Below are 20,531 nucleotides of genomic sequence, written 5' to 3'. Positions count from 1 at the left end.
ACCAACAATCCACTAAACTTTTCCAAAATTCTAACCAAAACTTTGCTAGAAAATAATTCTGGCGACCCAAAAATTCAAAAACACAACCATTGGTACCAAAATCCGGGCAAAAACATAAATCAATCCGATAACCAACCCGCTTAATCCCGACATTAAACACCCACTCAAACAAACGAAATTCGTCAACCCGCACCAAATGCTCACATAATCCCAACAACCTGACACCCATCAACACAAATTCATTTAATCAAAACAATCTGAAACAATCTTACCATGACAACTATCCAAATTAAAATGAAAATACTTAACATACCTTTGACACGGATTATCTCTAGATGACGGAAATAGGCAAGAATGATGGTGGTGGTGACGGTGGCGGTCGGCGACGGTAGTGACGGGAGTGGTGGTGGCCGGATTTTTGATGGTGATAGTGATATGGGGATAAGAAAATCTAGTTTGATAATGATAGCCATCGGTTTTATAATTTTTTTTTCTGCAGATCTAAACGACTTCGCGTGGCTCGAAGATGCATTTTCACAGACAATTTTTAACGATTTTTGGTGTTCGAAAGTATCTATCTTTTACGCTTCTTGGGTTACCTTTCCCCGTCACCAACTTCGGTTTCCATATACTCAACAATACGTACCTGGGGCTCCCTCTAGCGACAATCTAAATTACCAAATCCTCTTGAAGAAGATCAACATGCCGCGTCCCCACACTCGATCTTTGTTTTACACTGCACGTTTCGAGGAAAACAATTAAACTAACTAGACTCAATACACAAAAATACAACTTACAAATACCGGGTTGCCTCCCGGTTAGCGCTAAATTGAATGTCTACAGCTTGACATCCCTTGGTTCTTCAGTCAACCGAAAAAGTCGGCTCGTCCGCCAAGAAGCAAACTTCCGACTCGTGTATCTCCTTGTTCAAATCCGCATCTCCTTGTTCAAATCCGCATCCCTTGGTTCTTCAGTTAAACGATGCCCATTCACCACTTATCTCAGATGATTATCGAAATCCTCTATCTCAACCTCTCCAAACTTGCCAAACCGCTTGACTTGATAAGGTCCCGCCCACTTGCTCTTCAATTTTCCCGGGAAAAGCTTCACTCTCAAGTTATACAACCATACTCGCTGTCCTTTTTTGAACGTCTTTCTCCTCAATTTAGCATCGTGATCTCTTTTTATCTTGTCTTTGTACGCGGATGCACACTCATAAGCCTCATATCACAATTCTTCCAGCGCACAGATGTTCAGCTTTCTTTGCTTACCTGCACGCTCATAGTCTAGGTTAATATTCTTAACCGCCCATAGTGCACAATGGGCTAGCTCAACAGGTAAATGACACCCTTTCCCATAAACCAGCCGATAAGGGGTGGTTCCAATAGGCGTTTTATAAGCAGGGCGGTAAGCCCATAAAGCATCATTTAATTTGTTTGACCAATCTTTATGATCGGGTCTTACCATTTTTTATAAAATCTCTTTAATTTTCCTATTAGAAACCTCCACTTGCCCACTCGTTTTAGGGTGATACGGAGTGGTGATTCGGTGGTTTACGGCATACCGTTTAAGTAGTTTGCCAAAATTAAAAATTTTGTAATGGAACCCCCATCACTAATAATAATGCGAGGGACACCAAAAACATAATATGTTTGACTGGACAAACTTACAAACAACGGTATGGTTGTTTGTCTTGGTGGCGATTGCTTATACCCATTTAGACACATAATCGACCGCCACCAAGATATATAAATTACCAAATGAATTAGGGATCGGGCCCATGAACTCAATCCCCCAAACATCAAAGATGTCGAAAACGAGGATCGGTTGCACGGGCATCTCGTCCCTCTTTGAAATACCACCCATCTGTTGGCATCTAACACAATATTTAACAAATGCTGCTGCATCTTTAAGGATGGTAGGCCACTAGAATCCTTATGCAAGCACGTGATGCCCTGTCTTCTGACCGCTGAAATGGCCTCCACAAGTTGAGGAATGGGCATGATGTAAGACACTCCTAACCTCTCCCTCCGGTATGCAACGCCTCATTACTTGGTCCGCGCCAACCTTAAATAGGTCCGGATCTTCCCACACATAGTGTTTTACCTGAGAGAGAAAGTGTTGCTTCTTCTTCCTCGGCCAAAACTCCAGAATTGTATCTGCAACAAGAAAATTAATAATATCAGCAATACATGGCAAAGTTGAAACATAAAACAATTTCTCATCAGGGAAGGATTCATTAATGGCCCTCTCATCATTCTTCTCTTCTTGTCCCCACTAGTCTCGACAAGTGATCTACTACCCCGTTCTCGCTCCCCTTCTTGTCACAGATTTCCACATCAAACTCTCGTAGCAATAAAATCCATCTGATCAAGCGCGGCATTGAATCTTTCTTCTCCATCAAGTACTTGACTGCGCTATAATCTGAAAAAACAATAAGCTTGCTCCCCCAAATGTAAGATCTAAACTTATCTAATGCATACAATACCGCAAGCAACTCCTTTTCCGTAGTGGTATAATTAACTTGAGCATCGAAAAGGGTTTTACTCGCGTAGTATATGGCAACGGGCTTCTTATCCACCCGTTGACCCAACACGGCCTCGACCGCGTAGTCACTTGCGTCACACATAATCTCAAAGGGAAGTGACCAATTAGGTGACAACAAGATCGGGGCTTCAACCAATTTGTTTTTTTAGCACATTAAAGCATTAAGACATTCTTCATTAAAAACAAATGGCACATCTTTTAAAAGCAAATTACACAACGGTTTAGATATGAAACTGAAATTCTTAATGAACTGTCGTTAAAAATCGGCATGACCCGAAAATTCCCTTATCCCCTTTATATTAGTAGGTGGAGGTAAATTAGATATGACTTGGATTTTAGCCTGGTCAACCTCAATTCCCCTACTTGAGATGACATGTCCCAATACCGTCCCATCTTGCACCATGAAGTGGCTTTTTTCCCAACTTAAGACCAAATTCATTTCCACACATCTTTTTAAAACCTTAGTTAATTCATTTAAGCATTTTTCAAAAGATGAACCGAAAATCGAAAAATCGTCCATAAAAATTTCAAGTTAATCCCCGAGCATATCTGAAAAGATACTTATCATACACATTTGAAAGGTAGCCAGGGCATTACACAAACCAAAAGGCATTCACCTAAATGCGAAAGTGCCGTATGGACACGTGAAAGTGGCTTTATGTTGGTCATCGGGGTGGATAGCAATATGATTGTACCCCGAATAGCCATCTAGAAAGAAATAAAATTTCTGACCTGCAAGTTTTTCGATGATTTGGTCAATGAACGACAAAGGAAAATGGTCTTCGGATGTCACCGCATTAAGCTTTCTATAATCAACACAAATTCGCCACCTAGTTACCGGTCGGGTGGTAATTTCCCCACTTTTATCATTACGAGTTATCTGGATACCTGCCTTCTTTGAAATCGTTTGTGTTAGACTTACCCATGTACTATCTAAAATCGGAAAGATGATGCCCTCATCTAACCACTTCAAAACCTCTTTCTTCACAACCTCCCGCGTGTTTGGATTTAACTGTCTTTGTGCATCATGAGCGGGTTTTACCTCGGGATCTCTGATGATCTTGTGCATGACGATGGATGGGTTGATCCCTCTCAAGTCAACTATCGTCCAACCAATAGCTGCCTTGTGCTCTTCCAGGACTTCCACCAATGCCTTCTCTTGATTTTCTTCTAAATTTGAGGTGATCATGGCCGGTAAAGTCTCTCATTCTCCCAAAAACACATACTTGAGGTGCCTCGAGAGCTCCTTCAACTCCACAGCCGACGGACTCTCCAACGATGGTCTCAACTTAGAATTAATCGTGTCGGGCAACCTCTCTACCTGTTGAGACCATGGCGGTTTCCCAATACTTGCAGCATATAACTCATCCGCCTCCTCTTCTTCTTGCAATAGCAATGCATAGCAACAAATAGCACACTCCTCTGTGGCATCTTCCTCACTTTCGTGAGGGTTCAACCCGTTAATAACTTCAGCCGCGAAGCATTCATCACTCACCAGAGAGTTAGAAACGTTTGAAAACACATTAAGCCTAAGATTCTTATTACCAAAACCCATGTCCACTACCTCGGTTCTACAGTTAATTAAAGCATTTGCGGTGGCCAAAAAGGGGCGACCGAGAATCACGTTCGGTTGCCGTTTGGGGTCAACTGTCACGTAGTCTAGAACCAGGAAGTCAACCGGGTAATATAAATATTCTGTCATCACAATCACATCGGTCACGAGTCCTCTAGGAAGCTTAAGTGTCAAATCGGCCAACACCACGGTGGTGTCGGCTTTTCTAAATTGACCAAAGTCGTATTGGTCGTATAAGCTTCCGGGAGAATACTCACCCCGGCTCCAAGATCTAACAACGCCCTTGTCATTTTAAAATCGCCCACTTGAATGGGTATGATTGGCTTTCCCGAATCTTGTAGCTTGCGTGGGAGGATACCCTCAAAACCGAACTCACATTTGCAGTTAAGTCAACTTGTTTTGGCAACTTGTGAGTTCGTTTTTGAGTGCACAAGTCTTTTAAATATTTTGCATATGCAGGGACTTGTTTAATTGCATCTATGAGGGGTAAATTGATTTTAACTTGTTTGAATATTTCCCACATTACCTACTTTTGTGGGCCCCTCTTTCTAAGTGCCGATGAGGTCTCGGGATTCACCAATGCCCGATGGAATGGAATGGTTTTACTCGTTGAGCCCGTATCCTTGTCGGTTGGTGTTCCCGTTTTAGTTACCGATTCAATTTTATTTTTGTTAATTACTTTGTTCGGTTTATTTTTCGGTTCAGTTTCGACCTCATCATCGACATATCATTAAAACAACTTATCTTAATGAACATGTGAATCCAAGACTAACCGGAAGCATTAGGATGGTCAAAAGCACCCCAGGATGCCTCTTTAGCTTTAGGAATTAGTGATATGACGAATGGAGGTTTGAATGGTTTTATATAGTGATTAACTCTAATTTTCTTCAAATATAGGTCGGTTCGCGTCGCGTGAAGTCATAATGGTCATGTCCTTCGCGTTGCGCGAAGCACAAAATAGTCGAGGCAGAAATCCAAGAACGTCGCGTCGCGCGAAGAATCCTCTCATTCGTTCGCGTCGCGCGAAGGACAAACACTTCAGCATAATTTATTTTTGTTTTTTATTATGCCTCGTGATGCGTACACTTCCATTCCCACACTTCTAAGCCTTCATTCCAAGCTCGTAAATCATCCCGATAAGCTCCATAGCGTCCAATGTCCTGAAACATATAACAATGCTTGAAGTACCAATGTTTATTCATTTATTTATCTAAATATAACTAAATAATATATAATAATAACTAACTTTTACCCAACCATCATCAGTCTTGAAGCTAGTATCAGTGTAACACCTTACAGTGAGCTCTTCTTTCCCTCCTCCAAACACTAAGAACATATCTTTGGTCCTTTTCAGGTACGCTAGAATGTTCTTTACTGCAGTCCAATGGGCAAAGCCATGATTTTGTTGAAAACAAGTAGTCTTGCTTAGAGCGTACGAGACATCAGGTCTAGTTCATAACATAGCATACATGATAGAACCAATCGCTGAAGTATATGGAATTGCTTGCATTTGCTTAGTTTCAATGCCCGTTGCCGTAGATTGCGATTTGTTCAACTCGGTTCCTTTAGCAATGGGAACGGTTCCTTTATTGGAGTTATCCATAGATAAGCGAGCCATTACCTTGTCTATGTATGTACTTTGACTTAGCCCTAGAAACCGTTTAGACCTATCTCGATAGATCTTGATTCCTAGAATATAAGCAGCTTCACCAAGATCTTTCATTGCGAAACAAGATCCCAACTAGTGCTTAACTTCCTTAAGCATAGGAGTGTTGTTTCCAATTATCAGTATATCTTCCACATACATATGAGGAATGATTTAGTGCTCCCACTAGCCTTTCTGTAAACACAAGGCTCATTTTAATTTTTGATAAAACCAAACTCTTTGATTTTCTCATCAAAATGAAGATTCTAGCTGTGAGACGCCTGTTTAAGTCCATAAATGGACTTATTCAGTTTGCACACCCTATGAGGATATTTGGGATCTACAAAACTTTCATGCTGAACCATATAGACATCTTCAGAAAGGTGTCCATTAAAAAAGGCGGTTTTGACATCCATTTGCCATATCTCCTAGTCATAATATACGGCTTGGCTAGCAATATCCTTATTTACTTAGTCATAGCAATGGGTGAGAAGGTTTCATCATAGTCAATACCCTGAGTTTGAGTAAAACCTTTCGCGACTAGCCGTGCTTTATAGGTCTGCACATTTCCATGCATGTCGGTTTTTCATATGAAAATCCACTTGCTCCCTACTGCCTGACCTTCGGGGGGTAGCTCAACAAAGTTCAATACTTGATTTTCATGCATAAATTGCATCTCGATATTCATGGCTTCTTGCCATTTTTCAGATTCCGGATCTAAGACAACAGACTTGTAGGTTCTTCATTTGACTCGGCTACCAAAAGGGGGACCATCTAGATGCCATAGGTATTTAGAATTTGGTACACGAGTCCTACTACTTCTACAAACACTTGTGTTTATGTCTGATGTATCAACAACAACATCTTATTGATCAGACGTTCTAACTTCCTCAGTCATTGTTCGTGGTTCTTAAATTTCTTCAAGATCGACAATATTATTTCCAGTTACTCGATCAAGAATTTCCTTCTCGAGGAAGTGATCCTTCTTTTTGATACAAATCAAATTTTAATCAGGATGGAAGAAATAATATCTGCTTTGGTTATAGTATCCGACAAAAACAACTTTTACATCGTGAGGATCTAGCTTGTCATTAGAATCACTGATGACATACGCATCACATCCCCATACTCTAAGGAAAGAAAAATTGGGTTTACGTCCATGCCTATCTCATTTGGGGTTTCGTTTACCTTTTTAGTTGGAGTCAGATTAACAATGCGGGTGGCGGTCATAAGGGCAAAGCTCCAAAAGGAGTGAGGAAAGTTAGTTCTACACATCATCGATCAGACCATGTTTAGCAATGTTTGATTTCTCCTCTCGCTCATGCCATTATGTTGGGGTGTGCCGGGTGAATTGAGCTATGAAACAATTCCATGCTCTTTTAGATGATTGATGAATTCTGAGCTGAGATACTCTCCACCTCGATCTGATCGAAGCATTTTAATTGTTTTTCTGAGTTGGTTTTTTACTTCGTTTTGAATCTCTTTGAACCTTTCAAAAGTTTCATGCTTGTGTTTCATAAGATATACATAAGCATATCGACTTTAATCGTCAATAAAAGAAACAAAGTATCTTTCTTGATTTCTGGACATGGTTCTGAAAGGGTCACAGCCATCAGTATGTATGAGTCCTAGTGGATCCCTTGCTCGTTCATTCTTATGAGTGAAGGAGTCTTTAGCGAGTTTGCCAGCTAAGCAAGACTCGTAGTCGTCAAAAGAGTCTAGTCCTATGGATTCAAGAATCTCTTCGGATTGGAGTCTCTTAACTTGTGCCTTGCTTATGTGACCAAGTCGGCAACGCCATAGAAATGTATCATTGATGCCAGACCTGTTATGTTTATAAAGATTATATACATTATTGTTTATTTGAACATCAATCTCATAAATACCATCCAAGGTTTTGCCTCAAAATAAAAGACATCATTCAGGTAAGTAGAAATAGCAATACCATTAAAAGCGTACTTAAATCCTTGTTCAAAAAGTGAAGAAACTGAAATAATATTTTTGGTCAAACTAGGTGCAAACAAACAGTTATTCAAAGTAACTACAAGGTCAGATGGACAAGAAAAATGATACGTGCCAGTTTTAAGAACTAGGACTCTCTTCCCATCACCAACGATGAGTTCTATGCTGCCTTGTTTCCGCTTGTTCCGGTTTTCAGGCTCCTGCAAGACATTAACGATGCGATAACCACATGCGGTATCAAATACCTATGTGTTGCTAGAAACAGTGAAAAATTCAATAATGTAAATGGAAATACCTTTAGAGGATCTTTCACCATTGGTCCTCTATTTCTTCAGCTCAACAAGATAGTCGGGACAGTTTCCAGCATCCCATTTTGTTGCACTTGTAGCACTGGCGCTCCTCAGGAGGCGACGGTGGTACCTTCACAACACCCTTGTTAGTGTTGTTGGCATTCTTGGTAGCAACAGTAACCTTCTTTTTTTCCTTTACCGTTATAACCCCGGTTCTTGGGAATAGGCCTCTTGACACCAGCAGATCGAACCATTAGAACTTGATTAGTTTTAGTTGGAATATTCATCTTAGCCGTTTTGAGCATACCAAGAAGCTCTGGCACTGTCTTCACCCACGCATTCATATTAAAATGCATTACAAACTGGTCATAAGAGCTGGGGAGAGAGTTCAAGATGAACTCTGTTGCCATTTCATTTGACAGGGGATAATTAAGTTTCTTCAACTGTCGATGTACCCTTTCATTTTGACGACATCCGCTCTAACAGAGGATCCCTGTTCCATTATGCAGCTAATTAGTTGCTTCATGGTGTCGAAACATTCTTGACGGGCTTGTTTCTGGAACATACGCTTGAGTTGCTCAAGCATCTCATGGGCACCAAGATCCTCCAAGCCTTTAACAAGCTCGGAGGACATGATGGCTATCATAATGCAGGCGACTTTAGTAGAGTCGTCATCATGCTTATCAAGAACTTTTCTGCCAGCAGCAGTATTGTTTACAGGCTCGGTTGAAACTGTTCCATTGAGAACATAATGCTTCTTTACCATTATGAGAACAAGTCTCAGATTGCTGTGCTATTCAAGAAAGCTAGTGCCATTCAACTTTTCTTTCTCAAGAATAGTCTTGAGGGTGAATGAGGAGTTATTTTCAGTTTACATCTGTTAAATAAGCAAAAGTAATCTAATAATTATTTTTGATGTTTAATCCTATTATCAATGACCTAATAACATTAATAAAATAGGAACTTGAGAATCTGGCATCCAGTTACTAATGGCAGCTGTAGCACACAACATTAATATGTGGTTAGGTGGACAGAAAACAATTACCAATTGTGAATAAAGCATAACTCTCGGTCATGAGGCCTATTAAGACAACTGACGTGAGGTCGAAGACTCGCGCAAAAATAAAACAAATACAACTAACTAGATAGTGGTAAGTGGGTGTCGAACACGAGGAGTTTGTGGATGTGTTAATAGAGTAGCTCAACAAATAACTAATATAAATGTAAATGACGAAAAAGTAATTCTCAAATTGGTTTTGATTTGATTTTATAAACTAAATAAACTAAACGAAAGTTGTAAACAGTTGATTAAACGAACATTTTCTTGGAGTTCGGTTATTACGCAACACTTTTGTTAAAGTTCAATGGATAAATCATAATATCTTGATTTTGTGTAAGTGTAATTGTTTGTGATTAATCAAGAACTAAGTACTCGGATTCCTAAAACGCGAGGTCGTTACTTGGTAATCAATCAATATATTCTGAACCCTAATTTCTTCTACTAAATCTCGATTGTCAACAACACCAAGAACGTATAAAATGAAACTAGGTTAAAAGGATATGGACAAATTACAAACAATCAAACAAACATCGTGATTATATTAACCTAAACGATTAGATAATCAATCCAAGTGCAAGAACAATAAACATAAAGAGTTTTGTAATAACCTTACAACCAAGAGAAATACTAAAAGTTTTAGCCACACATAATTGAAATCATCATACCAAGTTTAATCCAAAGCAATCCAAGATTATGATGTTTATCTTCAATTCAAAATCCTCAAAAACTTGTTCTCAAGCCCCAAAATCACCCGAATAAATTGTCTCCAAACGGAATAGCCTGAATGGCATGTAAAAAGGCAAATATAACATCTTTTTCGAGATGTAACAGTCACCCACGCGCAGGGTCCACCGTAAGCTACGGTGACCACCGTAGCTTACGATGGCTTCAAAAGTTGTTACGCCAGAAATTTTCTGTGTAGGGCAGCCATCCTACACTGGACCTCTACCGTAACTTACGGTGGCTACCATAAGCTATGGTGGCCTTAGGACTAAAACTTTCTTGCTAGTTTAACTTGTTGACTGCTATCACCAACTCTCGAGTCCTTTGCTCCTCTTCATCATAGTTCACTTGAATCGTCTTTCCTCAGCCATTGTACCTACAAACACAAAACATAGTGTAGTAATCCAAATCCTTAAAAATAAACATAAACGCACACGTTTTAACTAAAGTTACTACACTTAAGGGTGGCTCTACAATCCACCCGTCAACAACACTTGCCGAAGTAGATACGTTTAGCCTAATCTATGTCCATATTAGTCTCCAGACACTTGTAGCATGTAACAAGAGATTAAAGTAATAGTTTCCCTAGTACAGTCACTTGTGAAATGGCCAGATGTGTCAACGAAACCCTTTCACCTTGAAGGGATAGGCTAGAAATCAAGTTCGGTGCTATAGCTCCAAACACTTGAAGTTTCACAGTATGCCTCAAGTGTGGCTTATAGTAGGATGGAATAGACTATTGATTTTAAAATTGGGATTTTTTAAATATTACCGAATAGTATAAAAAGTCCAGTTTTACTGTAGTTTTATATAACCTATTAGAACTAAGTTTGTTGCGATATAAGTAACAATTTTAAGATAATAGTTAAACTATTAAGTTTTTAGTTTTGGAAAATCAAATTTAGTTTAATTTTGAAAAACATGATTGGTTAATAAGTTTATTTTATAATATTTAGTATTAGGTTGGTGGTGTTATAACTAATTATAATAAAGCAAGCAACCACAATAGCAAATAGGAATATGTAAATCTTAAATGGCCAAGTATGATGATTGATCTTGTTAGAGCCTATTAGCAAGATCAATCGGGTCAAGGGGTCACAACACAAAACAACAACAAGGATGGACTCTTTGTGCATCCCGTCATCTTTAGTATCTCCCACTGACTTTAAGAACTCCATGTCCTCATCCTCAGTTTTTCCTTCGGGTCTTCTTCATTACAATATTCTACTAATACATATAATGAAAAAATAAACCCTACCAATTACAATTTTGAACCATCAAAATGGTCAAAAGACATAAAAAATTAAAAACCAAAAGTAATACAACTTTTGAACCATCTATATGGACAAAACCAAAACAATCAACCAAACACACAAGGTCGGGCTAGATTTACATATTCAATAAAAATAAAAATCGGGCAATCGTTTTGGTCAAATAAAATAAACAAAATTTTGACCAACCAATGTTGCCCTAAAATATTATCTAGATCAAAAACTTCAACAACCTTGAAGTTTGTGATGGAGAACCGGTCATGGAACCATATTCGACTTGTATGTTGTAACCAAGGCTATAATACCACTGTTGGGTTCCAGTGGTGATCGTCAACGGTTTATGTCACACCCCGACTAGCAAATGTGGAAGCGTAAAACGGGAATGTAACAGACGCCTCTTGTATCAACCACATTGTTTATAAAGAAACATTACAAACTAATTTACAATATATTACATAGTTCTATCTTCGTTTACAATCTAGGTGATACAAAACAAAACCAATTCATTGACTGTCCCATTCATTACTAGTACGCTTGTAACTATTCACATAGCATCGATCATGCTCCAGAACAAGTAGCACATCATCAATTTATTTCCAACTTTGGTGCACCTATGCGTAGTCACAAGAGTTGGTGAGTTTCACGAGTTTCAAGAAATCAGTTATGCGTAGTCACAAGTCATAATTTTTATATGCATGCAAGTATGTAAGTATGTATGTGATGTAATTATGCTAAGCTATAGTGAAGCCTTGACTGTTCATTCGTGTTGCGTGGCTCCATTTCCCATGTGCAATCAACCACCATGCCCCCCCTCCTTCCGCCCACAACATGCCCCAAGTGGCTATGTCTAACACTACATAGCATGTTTGTATAATTATGTTCATGTCCAAAGGGTGTTATGTGTGACACTATAACCAAGCCAATTCCGTTTGGGTTTGTCAAACCAATAGTACTATTCACAAGCCACTGGGTCGAAGTTAATCACTGTGTTAGTGGGGACTTTTATATGTTAGCACTTAGATAATTCACATCATCACATGTTCTCAAGTATAGAAGTATAAACAACTTGCTTTTCACCCCAAAAGTTCGTAAAATAGTTTAGAAAGATGGGTCATGAAACTCATAATTTAGTAGATATTCAGTACCGAATCAGCTCCTGGTTCCTCTCACTCACTATCACTTAGTCCCTATAATCAATATTATAATAATATTAATATTTTAATATTATTATAATCTTCATACTAAACTGGGCTGTATATCTAGTCTGGGTATAGCTGTCACGCCAAGAACATGTCAATAGGCTCAGACTGTGACGTTGTTCAATGTCTAATGCTTAAAACTGAACTTGGCTCAGTTTCACCGTTTTACCTGCTGATCCAAGTTGATCGTTTACGCGTTTAGAAAACAAGTATGACCACATAAACTTGGGTAAACATCTTGGTTGATAAAATGATTAAATTTATAAAGGAAGATCATCGATTAGATGTCTGGATTCGCTATAGGGCTCATTTCTGTTTATTTAGTTTGGTTTGGAGAAAAATGTGCACAATCCATCCGAATTGTCAGAATTTCTCACAAAAAGTTTGGTTTTACTCAGTTAACCCAAAAATATAAATTTTGATCACTCTTGGTGTTCTGGTATTCCAACAGGTTTGTTAATCACAAACCTGGCGGCTTTTATTATAATTGAATTTGTTTAACTTTCAAATTAGCACAACTAATTATCCGTTTATCGTTTAATTACAAAAAATTATTTATTCACTAATTAAAATATGTGGATTTTTATAGAAATATTTCTGGAATTATATTTATTAATTTACAAAAAATCATTTTATATGTTATTTCTAACCCGTAAATCGTCCGTTTATACCAAACAATTTCTGAAATTTCTGATAAATTTACTGAGTGATCCAAATAACTCCCAAAATAGCCTGTAAAATTTCTAGAACCTAACAATCTTGCCAAGTTACCTTTTTGAGCCAAAAACGATTATAAAAACTCGAATAAACGCGAATCCAGAAAACATAGCTAGGGTTCTCCAAATGACCCCAAATTTCATATGTGATATTTATGCCATACCAGAGTTCTTCACAAAATTTCATAATTTTTCAAGCAGTTTAAGTATTTTTCTCAAATAAACGTTCCCAAACGGTAATAAATTCGACAAATATTCTTGAATTGTTGAAAAGTTACCAAATTTGGACAGGGACTCATTCATATGGTCCCTGATATCCCTGAAAATTTTTACAAGTTAACAACAAGCACGTCATAATCTAATCCTAAACAGCCCCTAAACAAGTGTTTCGGTAATACCTTTGCGGTTTTCATTCGTTTCAAGTCTTTTCCTTAATTTTCCAGTTTCTTGTCCTTCTAAGTAATGTAACTATAGGTCCTATATCACAAAACCAAGCATGTATCATCAAAAATCCAGTCTTGAAACAAGGGTTTCGGTTAGGGTTTTAAACCGAACTTTTGAACCATAAAAACGCGATATAAGCCCTCTAATCCGTGTTTATGGCCAAAAAACTTATTAATTCATATTTCTAACCATGTGTATGATCAAAATATATTTATGGATCATTTTTAGGGTTTTTTGCATGGTTAGAAGTAATTTTTGGTAATCAAACTATGTTTCTATGTAATTTAACCTGTTTAAATAAGTTAAAAATTGATCAAACTTGCTAATTACCTTAGGGTTTTGGCTGGGTTTTTGTAAGAACAGCAGAAGCAACTTCAAATAATATCACTTTGGTCTTTTAGAATGATTTAGAATGTGTGAAATGCTATAGTCTATAAAGGGTAGGTATTCAAGCCGCTTGGTATTGGGCCTCCTCAGGCTCCATTTTGGCCCACTTGCCTCGTTTGCATGCCCGAACATAAAATCCCGAGTCCAATTTTATTTTGGGTTTGGTTTTTGGCGAGAAAAATATATCATGTACGACAAACAGTGCGAAAATGAGTGTTTTTCGGCTAAAGTTTTGTAAATTTAGAAAAACATACTATTTGATTGTAAAATTCAAAGTATTTTCATGGATCGATTAGAACATTTCAAACAAGTGTTTTATAGGTATTTTTCGTCTTAACGAAAGATATAATGCTTGTTTTGTAATTATCTTTCCCGTTTGAAGTCACAATGGATAGTTAAACGAGTATGTTTTCGTTTAACTGGTTTGCTATTGTACTATGGCCATAACATCAATATGTTAGCTTATAATAAATGTATATCACTTATAGATGGCCCTTCGTCATACCACTCCCGTTTGGTTATTCGTTATGCAATAACTGGTTAATTGTTTATTCAATACGTAAACACTAAGGTATACCTGATTTTGTATCAAATGTCACATTTTAACATTTAAACCCTGCTTTAATTACAGTTTCATAATTATTTAATCTCATTAGATATTGTCATGAATGTAACGGAATAATAAACGAGTAATCATCACTTTATGGAACCTTATAGGATCCGGTTACAAAAAAATACGAGTACGATACGAAACCAACCAAATAAATATAAATCTAAATGACAATAATTAATTTTACCTCGGTTAATAATTAACCGGTTGAGGCACCGAGGGATAACAAACTTCGATAGGTGACCAAATGAGACCCGACGGTGGCGGTGCACGAAGGCAGCGAAATCGACTGTAGTTAGCGGCGGAGGCGGCACGACGGACAGCAGGCAGCGACGCGGCGGCAAGGAAGTAGGCGGCGGACAGCAGGCAACGGCAGATAGCGGCTGGCCGGCGGCTATGGTGGAGTGGCCGAGATGTATGTATGTATGTATGTATGTATGTATGTATGTATGTATGTATGTATGTATGTATGTATGTATGTATGGGGGATGGATCATGCGAGAAGTTAAGTTACAGCGAGAAGTCAATCTGGGCCACATTTAATTTCAATCTTACATAATTAAAATATATGAAAAGGGATATTAAAGTAATATAAATTTATTCTCTCTCCAATTAATATATATAATTAAACCATATGAGTTACATTTCTAACTAATATAATTAATATAATCAAAATAACTAAAATAATTAAAAAATCAATAAATTCATAAAACAATAAATTTATCTTTATAAGTTTTTACCCTATATCTTGAGTTCATCATACACAACTATAATTTTTTCTTACACCCCTTCAAATGTTTCCTATATATATTTAATATTTTTCATACACGTCTTAATTTTTTTCCTACTCATTTTCAATTATCTTCATACGTATGTTTTTCATCATACATATCTTCTTATGTTTCCTACGCATATTTAATTTATTCATACACATCTTTTATTTCTTCCTACACATCTTTAATTTTCTCATACACATGTTAATTTTTTTCCCTACACATCTTTAATTTTCTCAGGCACAACATATTTTTTTTCCTACACATCTACATTCATCGTACACTTTTTTTTCTTCCTACACATCTTCAATTTTTTTCTACGCATATTTAATTTCTTCCTACACATCTTCAAATTTTTTCTACATATCTTTAATTTTCTCATACACATCTTAATTTTTTTCCCTACACATCTTTAATTTTCTCATGCACAACATATTATTTTTCCTACACATCTACATTCGTTGTACACTTTTTTTTCTTCCTACACATCTTCAATTTTTTCCTACGCATATTTAATTTCTTCCTACACAGCTTCAAATTTTTCCTACACATCTTTAATTTCTCATACACATCTTAATTTTTTTCCCTACACATCTTTAATTTTCTCATACACATTTTATTTTTTTTCCTACACATTTTCAATTTATTCGTACATATTTTTTTTTCCATCTTACACATCTTCGAACTATTTTTATTTTTTTTTACAAAGGAGTAATCAAAGATGAAGATTCTATTTTACTTAAATCTTATAAATTAAAAACTCTTTATTGATGAAAAAAGAACAAAATTTAATCTTACACTAACATATAATAAAATAAATAAATTGTAACTTACAAATCATAAATTAGTGATATTTATGCTTTGAGCTTTTATTTAGGGATAGATAAAATAAATTAAATGATTAATTATTTTATTCTACCTAAACTACCCTTTTCTTATTTATTTTAATGTCTTTCAAATTTTATTAATTATAATAAATGCAATAATGTTTCAACCATTGATTAATAATCTAATGGTTGAGATCACTTCTCGCACTTCTCGCCATAAGAATCACTTCTGAAATGAACCTAATCCTATATATATATATATATATATATATATATATATATACATACATATGGCTAGGGTTTTGTCAAATCTCTTGTCTCTAAACAATTGTTAAGTTAACTAATAAATAAGTTAAACCTAACCGGGCCACCAAGCCCATCTCAAACTCCAAAGCCCAGTCCATCTATTTCCATCTCGTTAATAATGTGTAAATACCGGTTAACCAATTTAAGCAGGTTTTATGCTCGTTACCCAAGGTGTAACTCTCACGGGTCAAAACTCGGTCAGCCGCGTTGACTTAACCGAACCGGTCCATAAAATCCAATAAGAAGATAGATGTTGTTCCTTGTTTCTCCAATAGTAAATGAACTGAACGAACACAAACATGGGCATGTGCTGGGACAAAGATTATGGTTTATGCTTTGCGATGTTGGGCTTAGTTGGGCATTCGTATGTACACCGAGATCAAATGATCTCGGTGGGCTTTAGTTAATTTTGGGCCTAGTTGGTAGTCTATATATAGGACATGTATTTACTATTGTAGAGTTGTTCGTTCAAGTTTATCTTTCACCAGTGTAAGTTTGTTAAGGGCTTAAACACCTGACGTATTAATATACGTGTGTTTTTGAAGCTTATTCTTCGTGTTTGTTTGTGTTTGTGTTTGCTTTGTAGAATCGGCTTGGTGATTAGTTTCCGCCTAATCATTAAGTTATTTGATATCACATTGAAAGATCCTCTCTCGGGACTTACAATTGGTATCAGAGCAGGATAGTGAGAAACAAAGATCATCTATAGAGAAACAATTCTTTCTTTTTCCCTTGAAGGTTTCTCAACATTTCATCGAACACAAACTTGGAGTAGTTGTAATCCCAGTCCATGATCAGAGCAGTAGCAGCTAACATCTGAGTAAGGCTTATCTCATCAGTACGCCCTTTACGTCCCGAGACACACGCAAAGAACGTATGAATTAAGAATCTCCAATACGGATGAAAGAGCTTCTTGATGGCAGGTGGGTAAGCTCCTTCGTAGTTCATTCTTCTAGAAATCACAGCAACATCATCAACAGGAAACTCTGTGGGGGTAGTGAGGTTGATCCCCGAATAATAACACCTCACGGGTGATGGATTTAGAAACAATGACAGGCCGTTTCTAAATGTTCGATTCAATTACAGCTAATCCTCCGGCACCTCTTGGATTGATAGACGCATTCTTCCAGAAGTCATTCACCATCTTCTTGCATATGACAGGATTTTCTCGTAAAGCGTGAGAAATCCTATAGGTGTTCAACCCAACGATCATGGATTTAAACTCCTTGTGATTTAGCCGATCCCCCAAAAAGTGACATCCAGCAGACGTCGATTTCCTGTCAATATCATGACCTCCATAATTGCTGTCAGCAAAAGTATACAGATCAAACTCTAAATTCTTGGGCTATCAAAGACCGAACTTCGGTTGCCCTTTCAGATATCTAAAGATACGTTTAACAGCAATTGAATGAGAGAGTTTAGGATTAGCCTGGAAACGAGCACAATGACAAACTGCGAACATGATGTCAGGGTGACTGGCGGTAAGATACATTAAGGACCCGATCATAGATCGATAGTACGCTTGTTCTACGGGTTTCCCTTCAGGATCTGATAATAGAAGAGGTCTTTCAACCATAGGAGTCGCCGCACTCTTGGAATCTTGAAACTCAAATTTGCCACCATATCCATAAATTTTGCAAACCTAGAAACGTAGTCATCTCCCCCAACGAGCTCATCTCAAACCTTTTCTTCATCACTTCTTCAAACTCAGAACAGAGAGTAGTGCAGGTAGAACCGAAGATGATGTCATCCACATAAATCTGAACCAAGATCAGATCCTTTCCAACAATCTTTATGAACAGTGTCTGATCAATGGTTCCACGCTTATACCCGTGCTCCAAAAGATGAGCTGTCAACGTCGCATACCATGCTCGAGGAGCCTGATGAAGGCCGTAGAGAGCCTTGTCTAACTTATAGATATGCGACGGATGCTTAGAATCCACAAAACCCGGTGGCTGATCCACATAGAATTTTCCTCCTTCACTTCACCATATAGGAACGCTGTCTTGACATCCATCTGATAGACTGTGAATCCCATGTATGATGCATATGCCAAGAAGATCCGAATGGATTCAAGACGAGCCACTGGAGCGTACACCTCAGTATAGTCCAAACCCTCAACCTAACGAAAACCACGAACCACAAGCCTTGCCTTGTTTCTAACAATGACCCCAGTATCATCCTGCTTGTTACGAAAAACCCATCTTGTATCCAGCGACTTCTTACCAGCGGGTAGCTCGACCAACCTCGAGTTTCTCAAACTGATCAAGTTCCTCATGCATAGTGTCAACCCAGCTTGGTTCTTGCAGAGCCATATCAACTGTCTTAGGCTCGATTTGTGAAATGAAGCAAGAACACAAGCAATTGTTGATTGTTCCAGTCTGACTTCTGGTTGAGACGCCAGCTTCAATGGGACCAACAATACTGTCAATGGGGTAATCCCGTTGAATTCTTGATGGAATAGAGTGACCAGGAACAGAACAGTTTGCTGGTAAATTAGTTGGATCTTCGAGGGCTTCAATGAGAGGGTTCTTCCATCCCGATGCTGCTGTACTGTGCGAGTACGAGGTACTGGCAACATACTCGTTTGGAAAGGCATCAGGGAATAGAGTGCTACCGAATATCAGATGAATGAAACGCTCCCCCTCAACTGGTGAAATCTCTGCTGTAGAGGGCCTTTGTGGGGACACAGTCTCGATGACGGTCTCTTCCAAATTCTCTGATGATGGCTGAGTGGTGTCTAAAGATTCAAACGGGTCCACACTCAGCATAAGAGACTCTTGAGTGTCAATAGGGGCATCTTCTTCGTCATCAACAACAGTAGAAATTCCTCTACCTGAGTTATCTGAATCGACTACTAGAAACACATTGAATGGCCTGAACAGTTTGTTATAGTCAAATAACCAGTTAGGCCCCACACGAGCATCTGTCTCATTTTCTTCGAGCCAGCGCACATCAAATGATTCGACAATATGTTTTGATGCCTTGTTGTAGACTCTGTAGGCAGTTCAACCAGCATAACCAACAAAGTAACAATCATCTGCCTTGGCTTCAAACTTCAGAGTCGACTCAAGATTTAATAAGGTGCACGGACAACCGAAGGCTCAAAAATGTGCGACTGTGGGCTTGTGACCATAAACAATTTCATAAGGAGTCTTCATCTGAGATTTGTTTATCGAAACCCGATTTTGAACGTAACAAGCAGTGTTGACCGCTTCAGCCCAGAAGAATAACGGTAACTTTGAATCACATAACATCGTTCTTGCAGCTTCGATCAAAGTACGGTTTCGTCTTTCAGCAACACCATTTTGCTGCGGGTACGAGCTGAGCTGTATTGACGAAGAATTCCCTTGTCAGCATAAAAATGATTCAATGTAGAGTTCTTAAACTCCGTGCCGTTGTCACAGCGAATCCCCTTGAGCTTCAAGTTCAATTGATTTTCCATAAGCACCACGAACTTCTTGATCAATTCTGCAGTCTCACCTTTATTCGATAGAAAGAACACCCAAGTGAAGCGAGAGTAGTCGTAGGTGATGACCAAACAATGATTATTACGAGAGAGACTCAAGACATGAACTGGCCCAAACAAGTCCATGTGAAGTAACTGAAAGATGCTGGAAATGGTATTAATCAGTGATGTGCTAAAAGTAGTCTAATAAAAACACGCTAATCTAGACACTAAGTAATAATTCTAGACTCTTAACTTAACTAAAACTACTAACCGGCAAGTGAACCGGTCGACTATAGTACAGCTAAGTAAGTCCGGATATCGGACCCACGAGGCTCTTTAAACTACGTAAACTAGCTAAACTAGACTCAACTACAGACACGACTATTTATATATTATTTGTTTAAGGGGGGGTTTTACTAATAAGCTAATTTTAAGATAATTTAAAGTAATTAAGAAAACTAAAAAACGATTAAACTTAGAACTTGGACTTAATTCAGATGATGATGAGATAACTACCTAGGCTAGAATCCCCTAAATTTCAGTTGTTAATTAATCAGAAAAATATTTAGTTATGGACTGGGATTGTAAAATAGACACCTAAGAGAAAGCCCGAACAGGACCCCTGACCCTTCTCAAGAGGCACCTATGGTTTCTAATAAGTTTAACGCACACCAGTATTAAAAATCAAGTTTCCTTACGGTCACCTAATTATTTATGATTTAGTTCCTTTATACGAAATCCTACCTT

General features: G+C 37.8%; 3 protein-coding genes across 3 annotated transcripts; all 3 read right to left on the bottom strand.

Annotated features, from left to right (window-relative positions):
* Positions 1-996: 996 nt before the first annotated feature.
* Positions 997-1,467, bottom strand: LOC143627681 (uncharacterized). Its single transcript, XM_077097453.1, has 2 exons — positions 1,272-1,467; positions 997-1,193 (listed from the first exon to the last, which is right to left on the bottom strand). The coding sequence occupies exons 1-2, from the start codon at positions 1,465-1,467 to the stop codon at positions 997-999; spliced, it is 393 nt and encodes a 130-aa protein (XP_076953568.1).
* A 2,284-nt stretch (positions 1,468-3,751) lies between these two features.
* On the bottom strand, positions 3,752-8,783 carry LOC143627680 (uncharacterized). Its single transcript, XM_077097452.1, has 2 exons — positions 8,596-8,783; positions 3,752-4,391 (listed from the first exon to the last, which is right to left on the bottom strand). The coding sequence occupies exons 1-2, from the start codon at positions 8,781-8,783 to the stop codon at positions 3,752-3,754; spliced, it is 828 nt and encodes a 275-aa protein (XP_076953567.1).
* Positions 8,784-17,032: 8,249 nt separating this feature from the next.
* On the bottom strand, positions 17,033-19,928 carry LOC143627678 (uncharacterized). Its single transcript, XM_077097451.1, has 7 exons — positions 19,739-19,928; positions 19,589-19,682; positions 18,560-19,330; positions 18,031-18,316; positions 17,787-17,975; positions 17,536-17,678; positions 17,033-17,396 (listed from the first exon to the last, which is right to left on the bottom strand). The coding sequence occupies exons 1-7, from the start codon at positions 19,926-19,928 to the stop codon at positions 17,033-17,035; spliced, it is 2,037 nt and encodes a 678-aa protein (XP_076953566.1).
* Positions 19,929-20,531: the final 603 nt, after the last annotated feature.

This window comes from Bidens hawaiensis, unplaced genomic scaffold, assembly GCF_021521415.1.
Source record: "Bidens hawaiensis isolate Kalapana, Puna unplaced genomic scaffold, B.hawaiensis_p1.1 tig00004702_1, whole genome shotgun sequence".
Lineage (NCBI taxonomy): Eukaryota > Viridiplantae > Streptophyta > Magnoliopsida > Asterales > Asteraceae > Bidens > Bidens hawaiensis.
This window is presented reverse-complemented; position numbering and strand designations above follow the sequence as displayed.